General features: G+C 46.7%; 1 protein-coding gene across 1 annotated transcript in view; it reads left to right on the forward strand.

The window, feature by feature from the left end:
* The first annotated feature begins 2,381 nt into the window (after window positions 1-2,381).
* The window catches only part of LOC146200760 (luciferin 4-monooxygenase-like), a 73,582-nt gene continuing 50,893 nt past the window's right edge, over window positions 2,382-25,070 (forward strand). The window contains exon 1 of the mRNA XM_084592974.1: window positions 2,382-2,554. Within this exon, the coding sequence (XP_084449100.1) occupies window positions 2,432-2,554 (123 nt within the window). The 5' untranslated portion in view covers window positions 2,382-2,431. The remainder of the gene's footprint in view (window positions 2,555-25,070) is intronic.

A 25,070-nucleotide genomic window follows, 5' to 3' on the forward strand; every position in this document is an offset into this window, starting at 1 on the left:
ACACGTACAATACACGTAATACAATGCAATACAATACACGTATCAACTATACCAGTAATCCTCAAGCATTGCTTCATTCCCCAACGCTGTTCTTTTTTTTTAAACGCTGCATTGACAGCCGACTACCGTGTTTCATTCCATAAAAATATTTCATATATGGAGTGTGTTAGCAACACTAAGCACAAATGCGAGGGTGAAATGCATGTCTTCAGAAGCGAAGATGGCGAGATAGTTGAATTGTAGGCGTGCCACTTCTTGTGTTTCAATATTTTTTGAAAGACCTTAGCTTCGAATTTTTTTTCTGGACATCTTTTAAATCGCATTCCTGCGTTGTCACTACGCATGTGCGATGCGAGTTCTCACTGCGGTAGTTTACTGAGATTTTAGCTCACAAGATTTGGCTTTTCCTGCTTTCGTGCATCACCATTTTTGGCAATCTTAATAACTGCGGTAATGTGCATTCTACGCGGGAACGCTCCTTTTAATACATTGGCCTGTTCATTCGGTACTCGCTATTCACGCGGCCAACAGATATCACCCAAAAGCAACTGTGCATTCGTGAGGGCCATAACACATGTTATAACCTGTAAGCTGCAACGCCGAACCAGGTAAACCTGACCGCTAGGCAAACCAAGCACAGAACGTCTAGCGGGGGCACGCTGTTTTCTCACTGCGCACCGACTAGCTAGTGTGGTAGTACGTATTCTGGCCATGGCTGAGCACACAGACCTCCGCATGCTAAGGAGATCTGCTTGAAATGCACTGTAGTTTGGCAAGAAGAAAGAATTTCTCGCCTTATCGTTGTTGAAAAGTGTACGAGTGTCACGAAATGGTTCAGAACGGCCGGCTGTCCACAAGACGTGCGTCCCGTGCTTGTTCAGAACTGCGCGATTTAAGGCACCGGCCGGCGTGGTCAGCCTAAACTGCTTGAAGTGCGGCGTAATTGGGCCAAACAGCGTCCCTCGCGTTGGCATCACCACAAACTGGAGTAGTTTCTCTTCTAAGATCAAGACAGACGTAAAATATCTGCTCCGGTGGTACCACGCGGGCCACGCGGGACCAGAGCTTCTGCAGAGTAATATTATCAGTCACGAGTCGTTTCTGGGGCGAGATTTCGCCGTATGTCCGCTTTTTAACACAATTCTTTCTCCTTGAAAAGTCGTGGCGTGGACCAAGCACGAAAGGATGCGTATGTTGCTATCAATTTTAAAGAAAATGCTTACTTATAGTCTGTCTGGAACCAGTCGTTATCGGTAAACGTAGCATAGTCTATAGTCGGGTCGTTCCAAATTAGCGTTTCGCCCTCTGTAAAATAGGTCTGTACCGATCTCATCGTCGTATAATTCAGGGCTCTAAAAAAGGAAAAGAGTCTCACGCAAGCACCCCCCCTCCCCCACCCACACACACACAAAGAAGAAAATACTTAGTGTGGCCAACCTACGCTTGCCGAGCCGATACATTGTTAAGCCTAAATACAGATCAATCAACCCTTTGCTTGATGTGCGTCACCAACGAAAGGTGAACGCTCGAAGGTTAACGTCCTGATAGGTCGACATCCGCCACAGAGCTTTCGGCGTCGGTTTTTAGGTTTCGTTGTGAATTTAGAGCGCAGCGATAACTTCATTCGCACCTGTGCAAAGTGGACGGCAATAAAAAACAATACTCTATGAGATGTGCGTAAGCGAACATTAAAGGGCCTGCAAGCCATGAAAGCGTATCATATACAGCCTGACATCCCACTGTTGACGCGGGCCTCACACTGTAGCGTTCTGTTAGGCTTGACGGTCACGTGTTTGTGGCAGGTCTATGTAGTTATATAACCCGTAAAGTACGGCAACGCAGACTATAAGCATAGGGACGTTAAAAGGTAAGCGAGCAGCCGTAACGTCCACTCAGTCTCGATGTGTCGCTGCAGAATATAATATATCTGCAAGGAATCTTTGATGCCAATTTACTCAGCTCTAGGATAAGATAATTCAGCCTTGGAATGAAGTGACCTTCGGACGGAAAAGCTCAAGACATTTTGCACTACGCAATGACGCCTGCATTCGGATAGGCTGCCTCTTTTCTGTCATGAATGAGAAGTGAATCGCTTTTACAAAACAACAACTAAAGAACAGTTGGTTCGTGAACAGGTTAGTTAGTACGCGTGTTTGCAGTGACGGCAAAATAGCCTTGCTGATCCGAGTGACTGGCGGTCTTTTGCTTGCTGTATTCTTGTCTGTGTAATATTGATTTACATTGCTCGTAACACCCGTTACAAACAGAATACTTTGATAGCACATAGCATGTGTATCCTCGGGGTTGTAATTTACTACTATGGCTTGCCAGAGCAACTTGTCTTGTACCTTACGTTTTTTATCAACCTTTCTTACAGAAGACTTCGAGGCAGTGTTCCCGTTTAAGAGGACAAGCTGAGTTGGAGGGCATCATGTCCGTGATTATTGAAAATAATATTGTCAAATCTTGTGTACCGAGATCCATAATTCCCGACGTCAACTTTGCGGAATTCTTCGGAGATGTCTGCCAGAAACATAAAGATAAAACGGCACTGGTAAGCAAAGTTTTTTTTCATTCAGCCATATCCTTATGCAACAAAACAAAATATCTGTCATCATCATCGTCATAATAATCAACCTGACTATGCCCACTGCAGGGTGAAGGCTTCTCCAATATTACTCCAATTAGCCCAGGCCTGCATTCATTTAATCCCTATCGCATCTGGTCAAAAGCGCCAATGAGATATTGGAGATCACTTCAGTTCTTGAGTGAGAGGGAATTATTTTAATAGAAGGCAGAAGTTCTCACTGATGTTCTAACATTTGGTACTGCATAATGCGGTAGAATATCCAAAGTAAATAAAAAAGCGCACATTACGTAATTCTGAAACCAAGAATAGTGTGAAGTGTAAAGAAAGTAATCCTTTCGGAATGCTATTTTATTATTGTCTCACGCAGCTTCTGTGCTAAGAAAAGTTATAACCAAACCGAGAAGTAGCCACATCCTCATAAAGAACTTAGACACTGAGGTGCACTTGCCCTACGAGAAAAAAACTGGGAAATACGAGTTACAGTGTCCACGCTATTCACAAGCTATATAAACTTTCCTGAATCTTGCAGCACAGCATTCTAATTCCCTATGAGATATCTGAAGCCAAGTATGAGACGACGCCTAGAAGAAAAAATGAGACAAAATGCGCATTAGTGACATATTGTTTTCTCTGTTACCACAGTGAAAGCACCACACATAATTCTCCCTTTTTGTCCATTCAGGAAGGCGGTTTAATCCGGAAAAGCTTTTAGGCGACAGTTGCCTCTTATATAGGTTTGGGAATATTACAATATTTTGACCGTCAATAACGCTATTATGAATACAAAATATTAACATGACCGCATTAAACATCATTTCGTCGCGAAACGTGGTGCCAAAACCGCGTCGAGCAAGCTCTGAGTACAAATAGCGTGACGTGAAAGCCAAGTATTCTCCGTGAAAATGACCAAAGGAATGAGTGAATCAATCAAGTATTTATTAGGACCAAAGAGATGGCTCCAGGGCGCCTTAAAATCCAAGCTGCTTGGTGAAGTGCTGAAATAGCACCTCTGTTTCTTGGTTTCCGCGCTTGGCACGCTAACTCTACGACACCAAAGAGCGCTCGTTCAGGGAGGATAAACTGAGGCGTTCGAAAATTAAACTTACACAGTTGGGAAATTAGAGCGAAGCAACGCATGGTTAATAAATGTCATTTTGTAATAGTAATTACTGTCAGCCTCTAATGCAACTGCGTAGCACTCTTGGTGTACATTAGTGTATACCTGCATCTGAAAATGTCGTATAGTTATCCTTATTATTAAAATGTATGCGGTACTATAATATATATTACATAAACCTAATAGATTATCGCACAATACACATTTGTATCCTATTCAAAAAGTGTATTCACTGGGGACAAAGAACAACGAATATCCAGATGTCCACTATATTTCAACTGTGTGCACCATTAATACCAGCTTTGACTTCGCCGCCAACACTTACTGTTTCATTCGACAAAATATTAACTCTCGCCTCTTTAAATTTAATTTACATTCTGAATAAGTGCCTCCTCGCTTCACTGGTGAATAATATATTCGACGTTTCAAGTCGTTAAAATATCCTTAACACGTATTTGAAAAGTTTACTGTAATAGTTATTTGTTAACATGTGCTTCCAACTACGTGTCATGCATGCGGCGTTCGTCACCTTCTGCTTATCGCAGTTTACGGTCCTTTAGCTTCATCATGTTTGATTAGTTGGTTAACATTGCTAACGGGAAACGAATTTTCGAATTCCCTGCGCACTATTAGTTTGCATTAGTATAAACGAACAGCCGAGGCACTCTTTGATTCCCAAAGAAAATTTTAAAATGTGAGGTTCATTGACCCTAGGGGCGAAAATGCATTTCTTAATCACAGCGAATTTGCTCTAACTAATGTAAATGACTTAAACGCTCCCTCGAAGTCGTCAGTAAGCTTCCTAAATTCTCTGCAGGGGCGTGAATGGTCCCACTTTATGTTAAAAGGGTGAAACATTTTGCTATTCCATCCTGTCCCCTTCCTCGCCCTTATTATGGCCGGCAGATGTTTCTCTGCATTTTTTCATTTTCTTATTCCTAAATAGTATCACATTTCGGCTGAAATTGTGATCCCCCCCAAAATAGCGCGCATTTTACAGAACACAAGTAAACGACGGCAACTGTACTACTTCGTGTGAAGTGTATTGGGCTTCTTTGGTAAATTTCGCCCATGAAACGTAACCTAGGATTTCCAGATAGGTAATCGATTACGGTTATATTGCTTTGAACGCATTTTTATTGGCTTGCAACAAAATACGTGTGGTTGAGGGAAAACTGGCAAACCTTGCTCTGCGTGTAGCCTGTAGCATTACATACGGAGGCATTTGTTTGGTTCTCATGAGTGCACATGGATGAGTAACGACATTGAACTGTAGCTCATTTTATATAGTGGGAAGTGTCTCTTTCTGAGGAACCAATAGCTTGCGCATCACCCCCATTATATGCAAAAGACCTCGCATCATTCTTGTTCCCGCTTTGAAGGAACAATGTTCATTTTGATAGCCTTTTATTTAAAAATTTTCCAGCATTATCTTTTTGTAGCTTTAAGTACTCTGAGTACTTTCACACCTATTTTGCATTCTACGCTTTGTTTACCACTATCATTGTATGACTTAGGCCTTTGAAATTATTCAGTTTAGGGGAAAAAACCTAATTATGTAATCTCAAGTTAATCAAAGAAGTGTTCATAGCCCTCCCTCAATAGAGGAGACAGTTGAAAGCACCACGTTACCCCCTTTCTCCCATCTCAAACCAGAACATCATTCCTCCTCCTCCTCCTCCTGAAATCATCCAGTATTTCTGTTCCATGAACTTCTCTTGCAACGCTCAAGCTTAATGAAGCCGACATTTCGTCCTATCGCCGCTATGAAATCCGAAATTGGAAACGGAGAACTCTGGGTTGGTCAAATGCAGGCTGATCGGGCTAGTACTTACGTCAGTTAGGCTTCGCCATTGTCACTTTACCGCTGCCGAATTCGGGTCTACGCCTTTATCAGCTGGCTAGTTCGAGCTCTCGGCGCTATGCGACTAGCTAATAATTGTTTTCCGCAAACGAAATGTTGCAGATTATTTCTCATGAAACGCTGAATAAAGATGTTGTATTACCGCGACAGTCAGTGTAATAAAACCATTACCATCAGTTATAAATTTCGATGATGCAATTGATAGCAAGCAGTGCTTTACATTACGTAGAGCTAGAAGAAATGTAATAGAGAACACGGGAGCGCGTGGCATCCGCTTTTGAAAGCGCTGCCATCATCATGCAATAAGTATGAGTGATAAACGCGAATGCAAAGAAACCTTGATCGGCTACTAGCATGCCCCTGATGCCACCCATTCTTATCTTGTGTTTGTGGCAGCGCTTTGCGAAGTGCGAAGGCCACGTGCTCCCGTCTTCCATCTCATATTGCTTCTAGATGCGCTTACACGTCCGCTTGTAAGCCTTCGGCGCTTCTGAAGCAAAACATTCCAAATACCGATGGTCACCCTATTAGTAGTCTTATTTGGGAAGCCGACTTAATACCAGCAGTTGAACCTCGGATGGATGTCGAGGCAACGTTTAACGTACACGTAACTGGGTAAAAACAAGCAGCCAAGGTTGAGCCGGCGACGGGAAGTGTTCGGTCGCCGATCGCCTTCATAAGTCCGCCATCGGCATGTCGGACCAACTGACAATGGTGGTAGATACGTGCCTGAACAGTTCTACGCATACTTGAACAATAACACCTCAGTAACCCCAAGACAAGTTTTCTTGACTTTAATAATTCTAGGCTTAAGGTTTGACATAAAGATATTGGAACTGCTTTCGGTTACGACCATAAATGCATAAAAATGACATACCCCTTATGGAGTAGTAGTCCAGGGTATGAGGGGAGAGAGAAGATGGCTGAACATCATAAACGAGCACAGAACAAGTTTTGAGAGCGAGCCTCAGTTTGCAAGCCGAGCCAACGTTTCCATAAGAGGAGTTGTCTTCGTCTGGACAGCGTGACCATCACTCTCAAGGGTTATATACGCTGTTGCTTCCAAAAAAGAAAAAACAGGTAGGGAAGAGGAAGGAAAGTGGAGGAGACAGAAGCAGGGCCAGGAGTGAAAGAACGTTTTCTTATGTATGAATTCTTCAGCCTGGAACCGGAGGTCCCGTGGCCTGAAAAGAAAATAAAAAGCGCCAACAGCAAGAAAAAAAAATACAATGAATATGGATGATGAGTCAGCATCTAAAGCAAGTTCGATGCTGGCATACCTTTCTTAGCAGTGGACAGGCATTCCAAGGGGTCATGATAAACAATGCAGCTGCAAGGGAATAGTTATCAAAATCCGCAAGGAAGGGAGAAGGATAAAGAAAAGGAATAATAACCAATAAAGTAGACCATACCTGCCATGCCTTACATTATCTGAAGAAAAGGATTCAAGGGGGAACCAAAGTAAGAAGTGGTCAGGAAACGTGTATGGAAAAACATGTGCAGCCTATGCTATTGTCGATTAGTATTTTGTCTATATTTACAGGCATTGCTAGTCTCGGTACTCTCCCAGCTTCTGCTGGAGAGCGCCACTTGCAAATAGCGTGATGCATGCATGCACTCGTCTGCTGCTTAATTTAGACGCACGCTGCATGACAACCCGCCAATATTCGTTGCCATGCCGATTCCATAGGTATTGACCGCTTCATGCTTTTTATTGCTACGAGCTGAGTTGCATTGGCTGTCTCAGTCCTTTTTGGAAAAACATGCAGCAAAAAGCGCAAGCAGTTTAAGTTTGCGTCCCCGCAACTTATGGCATACATGTCATGGCGCACTGTCGGACGGACCGGCATTTTGCCTTATGCTGGAATATTTTCCCGCCGTATATACTCGTACGTACTCGTCGTAAAAGCGCGTAGTAACCGCAGGAGATGACGTAGAGAATATGACTCGAGCCCTTCGTTGCATCTTGCGTTTGATGACGTGATCTGTACTTCGTACTTTATTTTCATTATCAGCGATCCCCAAATGTACGAAATGGAACAGTGACAGTGCATATAGGTTCCAACTGTCTTTTTTTTGCGTGGCAGGTAGACGGCGCGCCCTATGTGCTGCAATATTTTTATTGAGCTTATTTTTTTCATGTCATGCGAAACGTCAGAGCCTAATTTACCAGTGTCATAAAACCTTGTTGTATTTTTTTTTTTGTGCACGGTCGCAATAGAAGGTATGTTTGTGAACACCTGTTTCTACGCCAATAAATTTAGTCGAGCTTTACGCTTTCCCGCCTCTTTGTCGCTATATGAGAATGCGTAGGGGTATTGCCTTCCAAAGCGATCGCAACTTCGAATAATTAGGAAGCCTATTCTATTTGTTGTTCACGCAGGTTTGTAAACTCTATGTCCAGTTTTCGATGGTAACGAGTTCAAAAATGTAAGAGACCGGCTCAACTCAATGCCTTTGGCTAATTGTTGCAAGGCTATGGACCGGGAGCGGCCGGACAAGTAAATTGGTCATGGGAGAATATACACTTCCTATGAACATGTACATGATCATAGACGATGTTCTGCAGGATGACTGATGCGTTGTCAATATGCCATTCGCTTTAAATCGACCACGATGAATATATGAACTTACCATTGCCATGGTCCATTCGAAAATATTTCGCCAATTTTCAGATCGTGGTTGTAGATGCTTATAAATATGTGTCAGTACAATTATTAAACTGTCTATGGTGTTATATAGCTTCTATTTCCTAACATATGGATACAAAATGTCTATAGAGCGTGACATATTGAAAAACGCTTTCAATGACCCTCTTGATGTTTGAAATCCCGTAAAATAATACTTTGCTGTTTAAGTGATTCAGCAATGCTGATTGTATATTAATGAACTCGTGATTGCCTGCTCGCTTCAGAATGACTATGGAAGCACGGCGACGAATTGAACACCTGCCAGAGCTCATCGTGTCATTTGAGGACTGCACTGCAGCTTTTGCACGACAGGCTGCGGTGGCTACACCAGCCAGACTGAACCAAATTAAAAAGGACGTCTCCCGTAATCGAGATGTGGAGTTAAAATGAAGGGGCATGCTCAGTACTTGTCACACTGAACCAACCACCTAATTGTTTGCGGCCTGAGATAAGCACTAGCTTTTCTCGGCGGCTTTATCACCTTCAAAGTTGAATGCGTAATCAGGGGCCGTCGACACAGCTGAGCGACCTTCTGCTCAAAAGCATAACTCGTGAAAAGGACAACGTCCTGCAGTTACCCAAAGTCGTGCGAGAAGCAATCAAAGTGTCCCAAGAAACGTACACCCGATCCAAAATCAAGGAAGAAGGCTCGCCCGCGCCAAAGCCCTTGCTGCGGACGCGGCACAGTTTCCCGACGAGACAGCTTTCGTAGATGCAGCGTACATACCGGGAAAGCATGCCTACTCGGTAGCAGTAATCGACGGACACGGGCGTACGCGCAACTCACTCACACTTTACACCAAGAAGCCAGAGGTAGCTGAACAAGCAGCGATAGCACTAGCTCTAAAAGACTCGAACTTCACAACTGTATACAGCGACTCTAGAGCAGCCACTCGAGCTTTCGCCAAGGGCGGGATAGACAAGACGACGCTACGGATCTTAGGCGGAAGTAACATCCCCAATCACTCCATCGTATGGTTCCCGGCACACATGGGCAGCTTAGGGGGCGGCCTGCGGAATCTCAACGAGATCGCACACGAGGCGGCGCGAGGACTCATCGACCACGTCCCTCCGGTTTCCCCTGCTACTCCACATATCAAGTACAGAGATGAATTATTCACGTACAACGAGCTCACTAAGCACTTTTATTTAGGCAGACGAGCATTTCCCCTCCCGGATAAGAAATTAACCCACAGCCAATCAGTCACGTTACGCTTGCTCCACACGAACTCATACCCCAACCTCTGTCGCATGAAGCACATCGACCCAGACTACGACGGACAACATGTGTGTGAACGGTGCAGTGACCGTGTAGACGTGAACCATATGCGGTGTGGTTGTGCATCGAGCGACGCCTACGCCAAGAACAAGGAACATTGGGACAAAGTGTTAAAAAGTGCTTCATTACATGATCAGCTTCGGGCTGTCCAGGAGGCCCGCGCGGCGGCGGAGAGCTTCGGGCTCTCTGTGCAGACGTGGGAGCTGCCCTCTACACCGGGTGCCTAGCCGAATGTCCTCCAGTACCCCTATTGTGGGAAATAAAGTTTTACCAAACCAAACCAAAAGATCCATTTCACTAGTGCTTTTTAGCTCGGCAATCGTCTAGCTCCGTTTCCCGGCTTAAGCTGTTTTTATGGAGATATCTGTGCAATGTCGAAGGATGTTTTAGCTACAGCACACGCCCACGACACTACGTGCGCATTCCTTAAAGCTTACTTAGCCATGCTGAAACTTCTTTTAATGTATGAATCTTGTCAACGCAAGGGTTAACAGATTCACGTCACCACCAAGCGCAAATAGGTAGGGCAAATTAGAGCTTATTACTGTTAGTGAAAGTGACTGAAAAGCGCAAAGAGATAGACAAGAAGAGAAGAATACAAACTCAACGCGTATGGCCGCGTTTTCCTTTTCTGCCATATATTTCCGCGCTCATCAGATCGTTTCGTCAACATTGACCAACAAGCTAGGCTAAGACTTTTTCCTGGTTACTGTACGAACTGATAGATATTGACCTACGCTCAAGCGCTGTCACTTTCGTACCCGCAGAAGGTCGAAAGTGGGTTCCAAAAGTGGTCCACGTCAGCACGATGTTGTCTTCAAGCTCTCAGTTTGATCAGACCACTTTTTTCCGCATAGGTCGGCTTAACGCATTTGATCGCGAAATCACCGCGTAAGAATTGAGAATCTACGAATATTACCCGAAACAATAAGAATATTGGAACATACTTCTGTGTTCGGAAGATCGAAAAAATAAATATATAACTGTATAAGTGGCAAACTCACAAATATAGGGTCCATAAATAATGCCGTAAAAATGACGGTGCTCATATAACCCGTTCATTCGTGTGGGCAACAAATGAGCGCTGCATTGATTCAATTTCTGTATCAAGTGAGTGTGATGCGTCAAGTGAGAGTGAGCAACATGATACTACTCTCTTTCAGAGAATAGTATTATGCTGCGCAGCTTATAAACAGCGACTGGTGCGTTGTTTTTACGGCATTTCGTATGGCATATGTGGGGCCTACGAAGGTACATAGCCATTCTGATTCCAGCAAACATAATTTTCAGTGCATCATGCAAGCCTATGAACAAATATATTGGACAAAATTGATTACTGGGCGAGGTGGCGGGAGCATATTGTACAGCGCACAGAACTAATGCGAGGAATGAAACACAAACGGACAAACGAAGCGCTGACTAACAATTGAAATTTGTATTAAGAATTCATGCTTAAAAAAGATCAAGTGTTGCCTCACGCACGCGCACAAGGCATGAAGAAACACAAAAAGATAAAAACCTACAAGCCAGACCACACGTGCGCACAAACTAATTGCACTGGTAGATTACCACGAATGTAACCCAATTCTCTCTGATGTAATACCACCGAAGGTTTTGCGACACGCGATGTCTTCGATGTGGCTATCAAATATGTTTCTACTATCTCCCGGCACACCTGATCTATATGTCTAAAGACGACATCAGCACGCCCCAAATCCGGTGCACTTACAGCACTATTATTATGCTCCAGTCACTACAACAAACCGCCAGGTTTGAAGAGGCAGCCGAGGTCTCAAATAAGCTCTCGTGTTGCCCCAGGCGGATATTGAGATACCTTCCAGTTTGTCCATAATAAACTTTCCCACACGAGAATTGTACTTTGTACATGACCCCCGTGTTGCACGGCACGTATCTGGGGGTTTGTCTGACAGCGCAACCGCCCTGAGTTGGCCTCAACTGATCCAGAGTTTTTCGGACTGAGGCAAAAGTCTTGCCTACCTTGTTCTCGGCAGTAAACGCCACCTGGAGGCCGAACCTGCCAGCAACCTTTTTCAGACGATCTAGGAGGCCATATATATATACGGGATAGGTTCAATCCTTTTCTTTATTCCATCGGCATTTTTTCTTGCTTCTCGGCCAACCCCTTTTAATTGCCAAGAGCCTCTCCGACAGGCGGGTCAGGCGCTGTTCAGGAAATGCAGCCTCTTTCAGCATTTCAACTTGTGCATTGAAGATATCTTTTATCAAGTGTGGGCACGACTTGTTCAGTGACAACCCAAGGCATGACCTGGTTATGTCATCCTTTACAAGCCTCGAGTCGGTGTTGTGGTTTAAAAGGGGCTTCTATTAAAGCTGTGACAAACGTGCTCTTCTTTAAAGAGCCAGTACTATTGTTCGAAAATATTCGAATAATATATGTACGCGCTGTCCTTTATATCAGCTGTGCGCACAAGCCAGAATAGTGTAAAGTAGTCTCAAAATATCTTAGGCAAGTATACAAGACCTGGACGGTATTTAACGAAGGTTTCCCACGTGTGCCATAGAATTCGCTTCCTGTATGACATAGCACGTGAATTTGCGTAAAGTCACGGCGAAATCGATAGCCGATACACATGGCAAACTTCGGTCACATTTTCTTTGCGTGCGCAAAGAAGAATGGGCGCGTTTTTAGATGCCAGTAAGACTGCCTTTCTAGTATTACATAAAAAAGGTTTGTCTGGCATTTTGCTCACCAGGTACACTTAAACATGTACTCTTTATTCAAAATCACGAGCAGAAAGTGCGCGTATCGGTCGTGAGTATTAATTAAGGTTGCGAGTACACAAAACGCTTCGAGACATCGGCATTACAATGTGCGGACAACCTTTGTACACATGCGCTTTTCGCGACTAAAAGGAGTCGGCAGAGTAGTATGATTGAACTGCAATGTATATTCGCTCAAAGAAAGAATAAATTGGAGCGGGCACTAAATCAATTTGGTAAAATGTCAATAACTTTGCGCTGAGCGAGTTGTGTTGTTTCGCGTGAAAACCTGTAAATAAAAATATCGCTCACTATGTGTATTTTTGTCATGTTTCTCTTCCTATCTGGAATGCCAGCTAAAGTAGTTTCGGAATGTGCTTTTGCGTTGATATTTTGAATGTGAGAATTGTGCTTTAGTTAGCTTTATGGAAACGAAAGGGAAGGACTGGTCTAAAGCGGTGTACTAGGAATGAAAGCGCTCCATAGTTAACATTAGCTGCTGTGAGCCACTAGTAAGGTAGTCTATGAAATATGCTGAGTCGTGAACAAGACAGCCGAAAAGGAATTTCAAAGGTGCGTTCGCAAACATCGATGGCAAGCTGTGCCCAGAAGTGATTTATGCCAGCGATTACCGATTTTGAAGTTGTCACTGGCCACAGAACTTTTACAGGGCGATCCCAACTTACGAGCAGGTTCTGAAAAGGTTGTGTAATGAAAGGAGCACCTGTAATTATTACACAAATCAGGAAACAGGTATAAAACACATTACAGTGGCTGTAACATCTCACAACAAGAAGTAATTTCAGATATTCTTGCTAGCGCGCAGTGTTTTCAATGAGTGCTATTACCACCCACTATTGAGCACAATCATGGGCAGTTCAGCAGCCTTCTTGCTAGACCGCGACTAATGGACTAATTCTTCCTTTTTAAAGCTATGAAGCTAAGCGAACTACACACCTACGAAATGATGTATGAGGGCAGCAGGCATTTCCAGGGACCGCCTCGAACGCGTTCCCGCCAGAGACAGGGTCAGCTCACAGAACACACATGCGGAGCAATGTTTTCATTTATACACTTTTGACAACCAATTACTGAACAACAGGCTAGGCGAAACTATTGCCACTCTGTCAAAATGATTCGATCCAAATTTTATTGCGATGACCATCAGAAGCGCTCAAACCTAATGAAACGCGATTATTTCTACGTGAGGAAAATGCCTTCACGTTGGGGGGTTCTGCTTTCTTTTGACACCGGCGCCTTGAAACGGTCTCTTTTTCTGACACATGACTGCTTTGCGCATTTAATTTGCAGTTGTTTAAATTAGGGCATACAAACCAGGTAAATATGTTTCCATTCGCCGTTGATGCGAAAGGAGTTGCTGCGGTGCTCTGACGAGGCGCTTTCACCACTGGCGCGTAGCGCTACCATGCGCCGAGGTAAGAGAGGACAAAAAAGATTAGTTCTTTCTTTTATATATCTACGAAAAACTCTTGCGGCGTTCGTTCCGCATCGACCGTGCTTTCGCTATAGAGGCCATTTCAGCCGCGCAAACACAGCCATTGCGAAGCTGCGCGTTAGTGTGTGTGACCCCTCAGCAATCGCGGATTATCAGGTAACACACTGTTATCAATCCGTAATATATATAACCAAATTTAATACGTGGCGCTTGTATGGAAGCGTGCTCTCTGTCGTGGATGATATTTAGGAAAGAGTGCCTTTGTCGAGAGACGGGCTGCGCTCCTCCAAGGTAGACCCGTTGTAGCGAAACTTGTATAGACCCCATGAGGACAGATTGAGTGAAGCACGATTTTCTTGGCACCACCACGTTCCTTGAGAGGTGGTGAAGGGTGGCTGATCCTGGCCCGGATCGGGCTGGGAGAGGTGGCGAAGAGTGACCTACCTATCCCTTATGGGGCTGGGGCAGGTAGATAACCCTTCAACACCACTCCTAGCCCCATCAGGGCCAGGAGCAGACATGCATGCACTGCAGAATGGCGGGGGAGAGGTAGGTCACCATCGCAATGATTGATTGATTGATTGTGTACCGCTGAGATAGGCCACGATGTGGCATGATGGAAGTAGGTGCTCGAAACAGACCAAGAAGTAGCTAAGTGTTCTGATATTGTAACGAGTACAAGGCAGCGAACACTGAACCGATCAGTTCCACACACTGCCCTGTTTCGTTCTCTTCTTTCTCGATTCCGCGAGGCACGCGGCATAACCGCCCCTCTTCGAATGCGGCGACTCGACGCTGGGAGTGTCCTTAAGCTATATGCACACAGGAGAAGCAAGGAACACTGCACATGCGCAGAAGATCACTCCCTCTCATAATACGGTTTCATGCGCACTACATGAACGGTTTCAACACTTGAGCGCCGCCGTATTGAGGCTTGTTGACCCCGAGGAACAACTTCATAGGTCACGTTACTAAGACGTCGAATGGCCTCATATGGCCCAAAGTAACGGCGAAGTAGCTTCTCGGAGAGTCCTCGACGGCGCACTGGTGTCCACACCCATACAAGATCGCCAGGCTGGTAGTGAAGATCTCGGTGTCGGAGGTTGTACAGACTGGCATCGCGGTGTTGTTGATGTTGAATACGGCACCTTGCGAGCTGGCGCGCTTCTTCGGCCCGCCGCAGAAATATGTCGACGTCCGCATAGGCGTTGGTGGCATCGTCGCCGTGACTTATGGGTACCATAGCATCCAACATTGTTGTGACGGGACGACCGTAGACTAGCTGGAATGGCGCAAGACGTGGTCTCCTGTTCAGGCGTATTGTATGCAAAAGTTGCATACGGAAGGACTTCATCCCACGTGCGATACTCAACGTCGGCGTAGATGGAAATCATGTATGCAAGTGTTCTATTGAGGCCTTCAGTCAGTCCGTTTGTTTGTTTGTGGATGGTAAGCAGTAGTCCTACGATGACTTGCGCGGGTAAGACTGAAGAGAGCCTGCAAGAGTTCAGCCGTAAAGGCTGTACCACGGTCAGTGATAATAACCGATGGGGCACCGTGGCGCAGTACGATGGTCGTAAGAAAACACTGGGCTACGTCTGCAGCAGTTGCACGGGAAAGTGCCTGTGTCTCGGCATATCGTGTTAAATAGTCCGTTGGCCCTACTATCCATTTGTGCCCTGATGCGGACGTTGGGAAAGGGCCCAGAAGATCCATGCCCACTTGCTGCAAAAGGGGCTGTTGGTGGAGGTATCGGCTGAAGGAGCCCTGCAGGCTTCAGCGGAGGTGTCCTTCGCCGCCGGCAATCTCAGCATGTTCTCACGTAGTGCTGGACTGAAGGCAGCAACTTAGGCCAATAGTACTTTTGTCGAATGCGTGCTAATGTTCGCGTGACTCCTAAATCACCAGCCGAAGGCTCATCGTGGCATGCGTGCAAGATTTCTGGCCGCAGGTCGGATGGCACAGCGAGAAGAAAGGTTTCCTTGTGCTGAAAGTTTCTCTTATATAGGACGTGATTGGGAATGCTGTAGGAGGATAACCCCGTGCGAAAGCCCGTGGCACAGCTACATCAAGGCCTTCGAGGTGCTCAATAAGCGGGCGTAAACCGGGGTCAGCCCGTTGACGCTGGGCCATGTCGGTGGTCGTGACTACCGCAAGAAACGGGAAGTCGTCCGTCGTCTTCGCTGTCGGGAGGGGCAGTTTCAACTGGTGGACGCGACAAGCAATCGGCTTCGTTGTACTTACGGCCGCACTTATACACAACCGTAATGTCGTACTCTTGGAGACGGAGGCTCCACCTTGCAAGTCGTCCAGAGGGGTCTTTGAGGTTGGCTAGCCTGCATAACGAATGGTGGTTGCTCACGGCCCTAAAAGGTCGGCCGTAAATATTGGGTCGGAACTTACTTATGGCCCAAACTACCGCGAGACATTCCTTTCCCGCGGTTGAGTAGTTTGCCTCTGCTTTTGAAAGAGAGCGACTTGCGTAAGCGATAACTTTCTCAGTGCCATTTTGCCGCTGAATCAGAACTGCACCGAGTCCAAAATTACTGGCATTGGTATGGATATCCGTGGCAGCGTTTTCGTAAAATGGGCAAGTATCGGGGCGGCCTTCAGTCGCCACCGCAACTTGTTGAAAGCATCGTCTTGATCATCTTGCCACGCAAAAGGAACTTTGTCTCGGGTAAGACGCGTAAGAGGTTCGGCAATCACTGAAAAATTCTCTACGAAACGCCTGTAATAGGCACAAAGCCCCAAAAGCCTTCCAACGAACTTTTTTTTGGTTGGGCGCGGAAAATTTTTCACAGCAGCAGTTTTGTCGGGATCTGGTTTTCCGCCCTCAGAACTAATAACATGGCCAAGAAAGCGGAGCTTCTGGAATCCGAAATGGCATTTCTGTGGTTTTATCGTTGGACTGAACGCAGCGCCTGTAGTACCATTCGCAGTCGGTCAAGGTGCTCCTCAAAACTAGCCGCGAAAATGACGACATCGTCGATAGTTTTGCTCTGAAACCAAACATGCTTTAAGGATACAGTTCGTTGTCCTCCATGTACTGTTGTAGTCTGAGCGTCACTACTCGTTCGTACAGTTTACCAAGGCGCGATGTGAGCGAGATCGGTCTGAGATTCTCAATTTGTAGTTTCTTGCCCAGTTTAGGAATTATGACTACTTCCGCATGCTTCCACTCCTCGGGGACTGTCTCCGCTTCCCAGTGTTTGTTGAGAAAGTGTTAATTCAGCGACTAGGTCATCACTGAGGTTGCGGATAAGTGCGTTATTGATCTTGTCCGCACAAGCGGCCGTGTTTATGGTTGTGTTTCGAATCGCTGCGTAGACCTCTTCTCGCGTGATGGGCCTGTCCAGGGTATCGTTTTCTCTTCCCCGGTAGTGCTCTGCGTAAGCCGCTGGGTTTGTGTCCCCGAAGCACATAACGCGTACTTTCTCCAGGAGTTCTGAGTCTGGTCCCTCGAACTGGTGAATTAACCTGTCGATGGCCTTGTTGTTTTCTGCCTGGGTCTTTGTTCACATCGTGCCTTGGGAAACTGTACGAACGAGTAGTGACGCTGAGACGACAACAGTACATGGAGGACAACGAACTGTATCCCCACAGCCTGTTCGGTTTCAGAGCAAAACTATCGACACAGAATGTACTACTTCAAATCAAAGAAGTAGTTGGGAAAGCCCCCAGGGGGGAGAAGACATAATAATGACATTGGACATCAAGGGGGCTTTTGACAAAGTCAGTCACGAGGCTATCCTTACGGGCATGAACGACCTGAACTGCGGGAGGAGAGTGTACGGCTACGTCAAAGCCTTCCTGTCAAACAGAACGGCAACAATTGGACTGGGGGACCTCAGATCAGACAAATTCCCTATGCCAAACAAAGGAACACCTCAAGGATCGGTCATCTCTCCTACGCTCTTCAGCATAGCCATGATTGGCTTGGCAAAACAGTTGAAAGAAATTGACGGCGTACACCATGGCATGTATGCCGACGACATCACCATCAGGGTCTACACAGGCTCGCTCGGAGAGAAAGAAGAGAAATTGCAAAATGCAGCCACCTGCATAGAGAACTACGTCAGAGCAAGAAGGCTAGCATGCTCCACCGAGAAATCTGAGCTCTTAAGACCTAGGAGAGGAATACACAACCGCACAGTCCCCACTAGCGACGACTTAAAGCTAAACGTCTACCTCGAGGGGAAGTCGATTCCAGAAAAAACACTCAGCAGAATTTTGGGGATGTGGATACAGTCAAATTAACGCTCTACCCACACCCTCGCCGTACTCAAGGCATCCACTCTACAAGTGACTCGCATGATCACGCGCATCTCACGCAGACGTGATGGCATGCGAGAGGAGGACACACTCAAGCTGGTTAGAAGCCTGGTAATCAGCCGAGTGACATACAGCCTCCCCTACTACAACCCCATCAAGAGTTAGTTACAACATTACAACAGGCGGACGTGACTCTACACCAAGCCTACAAAACCGCATTCCACCTTCCTCACAGCACTTCAACCGAAAAGTTCCTAGCCCTATGACTACACAATACTTTCGATGAATTGAGAGAGGCACAACTATTTTCCCAAGTGCGCAGACTACAGCACACCCCACTTGGCAGGGAGCTGCTTAAGAAACTGGGCCGCGCCGATCAAATTCAAGAGATACAGAGGACACAAACAATCCCGGACGAATATAGCTACATACTAAAAGTAACGCCCATACCCAGGAGCATAGATCCCAACCTGCACAAAGCACGCAGAGAGGCAAGGGCTGAATACCTACAAAAGACGTTAGCACCCCGAGAAACGACGGTATACGTGGACGCAGCCACATACACCAGAACAGCGGGGCAGCACAACAGCAATGTGGTAACAGCGGTGATTGACTCGACGCTACGCGAGATCACCAGCGCATCACTACAAGACTGTACGATAGTCGAGGCTGAGGAAGCGGCCGTCGCTCTAGCGGCAGCGGAGGGCTATCGACCTAAACGGTCTCTAACAATTCTTACAGACTCACAAACAGTATGCCGCAACTATCTTCACGGCAGAATCGGGCACAAAGCGCTCCGCATACTCCGCTCTGGGGGCCACATAACACAACGGCAACCAAACGAAGAACCTATCAAGCATACGATAGTATGGACGCCGGCACACGCGGGAGTAACAGGGAACCAAGAGGTGGACAGGATAGCTCGAGGGTACACTTATTACCGAGCATCCAACGTAGGCGACCTGGAGGAGAACGAACCTGTACACCAAGATTATTCGGCGATACTAAACCATTACAAGGGCTGCAGAAAGCGGTACCCACCACCACACAACTCCCTTAGCAGAGAGGACTCAGTCGCGTGGAGGCAGATACAAACGGGCTCGTACCCGAATCTACACGTACTCAACAAAATGTATCCCACACAGTACACTGACAAATGCCCTTGATGCCAAGAACCACCCACGCTGTACCACATATCCTGGGCATGCCAGAGGATAAGTGTGGTACCCGTTATAACAAACCTGAGTGCGGAGCAATGGGAGGGAGTGCGCTCCAGCGATCGCGGAGTCGACCAAGAAGGTCTGATTCGGCGACCACAACTGGCAGCAGCATCCAACGGAGCCCTGGACTAAGGGCAACCGACCTTTGTCTTATAAGATGGACGAAGCCATCTGAAAACCGCAGAAGACAAGCCAATCTAGAGCTAAATAAAGGTTTTCACTCACTCACTCACTCACTCACACACACACATCGTCGAGATACACTAGGCATGCTTGCCGCTTCAGTCCAGAGAGAACAGTGTCCACCATTCGCTGGAACTTTGCTGGTGCAGAACAGAGACCGAAATGAAGCACTTTAGATTCATAATGGCCGTCGGGGGTGACGAACGTTGTCTTCTTTCTGTCCCTTTCGTCCACTTCTATCTGCTAGTAGCCATTCTTGAGGTCGAGCAACGAGAAATATTTGGCATTGCGTAACCGGTCCAATGCGTCATCGAGACGTGGGAGCGGTATACGTCCCGTTTCGTTACCTGATTTACCTTACGATAATCGGCGCAGAAACGCAAGGTGTTATCTTTTTTCTTCACCAGCACTACAGCCGAAGCCAAGGGGCTGATAGACGGCCGCACCTCATCGTCGGTAAGCATTTCCTGCACCTGGCTTCGAATAGCCTCTCGTTCCGTTGACGACACTCGGTATGGGTGTTGGGAAATTGGCTCGTCTCCGCGTCAACCATAATGCGGTGTTTGGCTACTGGGGCACGCCCAACTTTCGAAACCGTTGCAAAGCATCCAGCAAATTCTCGAAGGATGTCAAGGAGTCGCCACCGATCAACCACCGACAGATTGGGATTAATGTCCACAGTTGATAGAATGTCGGGTGCATTACATCTGGCTGGCGACGGCGGCGCCAGAGTACAGATGTTCCCTGGCTCAATAAAGTCGGCAACATACGCGATGGCCGTTCCTTTCGCAATGTGCTGAAACTCGGTCCCAAATTCGTAATCCAGAGCTTCGCACAACCGTCCCGCAAGCGAACAACTCCTCTTGCGGTGCAGATCCCTTTCTCAAGAAGCAGGCCCACGTTCATCTCTGCCAGTACGTCTCGGTCCCATGGTGAGCCGCTTTCTACCAAGACCATAATGCTGCACCGTGGCGGGACCGTAACGTCAGCAGCTGTAATACGTAAGGCGGGCGTTTATGAACCGTCGACGCTAGATCTCGCATTGGCTTGGCTCGGCGAAAACGTCACTCGTGATTCTTGCAAGTTAATTATTGCACCATTAGCTTGTAGAAGTCCAAGCCGAGTATGACGTATCGCGAACAGTGGGTAAGAACAACGAAGTCGCAAACATAAATAAATTCGTCAATTGCAACTTTCGCAACGCATCTTCCAGGCGGGGTAATAAGGTGTCCCCCTGCAGTGCGGATCTGAGGCCCAGTCCACTCGGTTAAAACTTTCTGCAGTTTCCTGGCTAACCCACTGCTCATAACTGAATAGTCCGCCCCCGTATCAAATAAAGCTATAATGAGAAATTCGTTGATAGAAACTGGTATGTCCGAAACTGCGCACTCAGGTTCATCGTTACATGACGCCGTCTGATGGAGGATGTTCAGCACTTCGCTCGTCAGTGGCCACACCTCCGCAGGTCGCTGTTCCTAGTTTTCCCGACGGCTCGGGGAGCGGGGGCTCGTCGAGAGGCTAGTGCGGTATGTAGAGGGACGTGGACTTGGAGAACGATAACGGGAAGAGGTAATGCCGTGGGACCCGTATTGTGAGACGTCTGGAGGATTCGTATGCGTCGACAGGTACTCCTCGATTTCGGGTGGTCGATCACCACTTCGAGGACATTGTGCACGCGGATGGAAGCCACGAAGTCCGGCGCGGCGGTACGGACAGAACCTTAACACTAACATGCCTCACCACAGTGGTAACAAAGGGGCCGATTGTCAAGGGCACGCCAGACGTCAGTCCTCCGAAATCGTGCCTCGGCTAGAAGAGGAGGATGGCGTGGGCTTGGATCAAGAGTAGGGGGTTTCACTCTGCCTCTGAGAGATTCGTACCCACTATGGTGCTGGTTTGGATGAAGCACAAAGGGGTTCCCTCTTGGAGGATCACAGAGGTCATGCTGCTGAAGCACCGACACGTACGTTGGCACACTAGGTGGCAGTGGCTGCACACCAGGCACAGGCGGTTCCAGGACGGCTTGCCTCACTTCTTCGCGAACGACCTCCGCGAGTGATGGAAGCCTCGAAGACGACGTTAGACCCTGTGCCTGAATGTGTCTCAGCTCTTCTCTGACCACAGATCGAACAAGCTCCCTTAAGGCAGCATCAGAACCGTTGAAGCCAGAACCATAGACGACCGGTGATATGGCGGACACGTTACGGTTATAGTGCTGAGCCCTGTGTCGATGTGTTCGCCCTTTCGTGGTGGCCTCCCTTAGAAAATCTGATGCCGTTCTAGGTGGATTGCGCACAAGCCCAGAAAATAGTTCTTGTTTCACCCCGCGTATCAGGTGGCGCACTTGCTTCTCCTCTGACATATTTGGATCAGCACGCCTAAAAGGCGGATCATGTCCTTCTAGTACAGTCCAATACTCTCCTTAGGGGCTTGGATGCAAGATTGCAGCGCCGACTCCGCACGCTCTCTTCGGTCGTTGGCGGTGTAGGTCGCCAAGAGCTGGCGACGAAAGAGGTCCCATTTTGGTAGTGTCGTTTCGTGGTTCACGAACCACGTCCGCGCTTAATCTTCGAGAGCAAAGTAGACATTATAGAGCTTCCTTTGCTCATCCCAGCCGTTGTAATTGGCGACCCGTTCGAATTGGTCCAGCCAGTCTTCAGCGTCCTCATAAAGCTCGCCATGGAAGAACGGTGGCGTTCGAGACTGGAGGACGACGAACTGGGGGGAAGACTCTCCGTTAGCCGTAATGCTCTGTTGGATCTATGCATGTTGGCCACAGGCGTACAGGAAAGAGGCCCGAACTCTGGCGACTGACCTCGAAGGCGGCGGCTGCAACTGCGATGGACCGGTGCCAGATCCTTGGTGGCTCTCGGTTGCCCTTGAGGGGTTGAACTCAGCAAAAAGGGAAATCTCACCCCGCACCTCCACCAGAAAATGTAACGAGTACAAGGCAGCGAACACTGAACTGATCAGTTCTACACACTGCACTGTTACGTTCTCTTCTTTCTCGGTTCCGCGAGGCACGCGGCAATATAAACGTACCAGGCAATAATTACTAGTTTCTTAAAATAACGGTTCGGAATACTAGTGCTAATAAAAACAAACAAAATGCATGACGTCACAGTGACGTATGTTTAGCGCTGATTTTGAATCTTTTTTTTTCTCGTTTACATGAAAGACAAGGCCAACGACTAGGAAGACCGAAGAAAGGTCGACTAAGTAAGCAAAAAGTTACTCCGTAAGTGTTGCGGGAATTTTAGTTTGGCAGAAAATTCGACAGCTAATTTAGGCCTACATTTGGCGTTGAACAGGGTTTATTCTTAGCCGACTTGACCAAGCATCGTTCAGTCTCCGTCGTCGTCGGCCTTGGCTCTCGGTTTGAGTAAAAAAAGCATGCAGCTTTGCACCACTAGTTACATCCACATTCATTCTTCAGGCCTGCACTGGCCTGATGAATGACAAATACGTCACAGTGCTTGCGCACCACGAAAAACACAAATGCAGAATGGAGTATCGGAGAAGCAACATCAGTTTAAGGTCAGCTCTCGGACGTGATCAAGCAGCAGCTTGGTGCAGCAAATGGAACAGACGGCCTTAAAACAAGGTGGAATATACAGCTTCAATAATTACACGAAATTGTATGTTGCATCAGCAGAACGGCGAAGTTTGATGAAAAAGACACATAGCAAAGAGTATACTGTTAATACATATTATTTCGTGTGTATAGTTATTTACAAAATAAAATATGCACAGCTATGTGCCCACAGAATAAGGGGATACAAGTGAGGGAGAGCCCACATAGAAACTAACGCGCGGGAGCCTCCACAAAAATTAGTGACAGCCCTGTGTATGAATACGCTTTTACATGAAAGCGTATTCTATTAGGTGGAATGATCTGTTTACAAATAACAGTCAGCTTGCACCCATCATGGCAAGGCAATAAGATTCCCATCAACCCAAATATTACACAACTGAAATATATGCATGCCACAAACCAACCCTTCCCTAACAACCGCAATAAAAGGTCGGACATCTGAATATAGATCCGAATACTTAGCCTTTGTGCCTGTGTGCTGCCGTCGCGTGCGCAGCCGCATGACAGAATTCGGCCTTTCTTTGCCTCGCAAACCAGTCAAGCTTAACTCGTGTGAAGAAGGAAAACATTTCATCATATACAGCACCCCTGTACACTGGCAACAATGTTCTACTATTTCATGAAGGATAGAACAAAGAAAGTGCTGGACCGATATTGTATTAAAACACATGTCTCTAAACAAAAGCCTTAAAAAGACATCCGCGCGCACCAAAAATAAGCAAGATGCTATTCCCAAAATGTTGCGTTGTATCTATAGCCATGAACACTAGTGCCTTATTGCAAAGATTCCACCCCTGCATGCCAGAGTATTCCACAAGGCCTTCAAATTTATCGAAAGGAGTGTTGCAGGACTTTTTCTTAATGTACATCTCACCAAACAGTGTAGTGCATGCACACCCGGGTGCCGAAAACGAAACTTCTTGCTTCTTACTAGTTCAAATATTTAAGAAAAACCTATTTTCAAAGGAACACACCTGCAACCAGGGCCGCAGTGCCCTGCCTTATGTTCACATGAAAAACTGTCCAAATGATCTTTGGCTCTTTTGGGATGAAAGTGAAGATCCAGGGCAAATGCTTTGTGGCAGCTGCTGCAAAGGCAACCACCGCGTTTAACGCTGCTGAGCTTCAAGCTGTGAAGCAACTGATTACGATGCATATGCGCTTATATCCTTTAGTATTTAGGCCATGTATTCTGTCGACGACGTCGTTCGGAGTGCTGTAGTTTCTTTCGAGGCTGGGGATGTTCATGATGGCAGAACGGCGGCTAGTACAGGAAGTTGCAAGATGCATTAGACACAACTGAAGGAAATGCGTGCTACAATACATAACACCTGAGTAGACTCAACAACCTAGCCTCGCCGCTACCAGTATATCTCACGCACTTATCAGCCGGTAATAATCATCTCCGTGAGCTCATAATTAGGCGCAATGAAAGGAAAGTGAAAACTTTAGGAAACACAAAGGAATACTTTTTTTACTCTTCAATGTTGACAATTCGCTTGGAACTCGTCGGCTTCATTTAAAGTTCTATTCGAGAACTATAATAAAAAGTGCTATAAAGTGCCAGAGGAGCAAGTGTGTTCATCTATGTATTTAAAACGTAACGAAAACGAGAACTGAGAAACGCCAACGAGGAATTCACAGCATGCTGGGCTCGCAGAGGCTCTAGACGTCACCGCAGTCTCGGCAGTGACATTTATCAACAACATTTCTTTTGAACATTTTCTTTTAATGCAGCCACGTAAATCACGTAAAATTATGGTCCATGCGCCTGCCTGTCTTTAACAACTTCTCGAGCGAACTCATGCGACGCAGTAACCGAAACGAGCAGCAAAGCTAAGAGGAGGAAGGCTGTGCAGAGTGCCATGCGCGCCCTGAAAGGAATTTAAATACTCGCTTGCTCACCTTGCGAGTTAAAATTCTAAAGCAATGCATTCAGGCACCGTTCGAGCAGTGCATGCTGCCACTTGCTGCGACGGAAAGTTTCTCCGAAGATGCGCTGAAGCAAGACCGTCCGAGGAGCTTTACACGATACAAGCTTTACCGCAACCAGCATAAC

The sequence above is a fragment of the Amblyomma maculatum genome, chromosome 2 (genome assembly GCF_055883805.1).
Source record: "Amblyomma maculatum isolate TAMU_Amacu chromosome 2, ASM5588380v1, whole genome shotgun sequence".
Classification (NCBI taxonomy): domain Eukaryota; kingdom Metazoa; phylum Arthropoda; class Arachnida; order Ixodida; family Ixodidae; genus Amblyomma; species Amblyomma maculatum.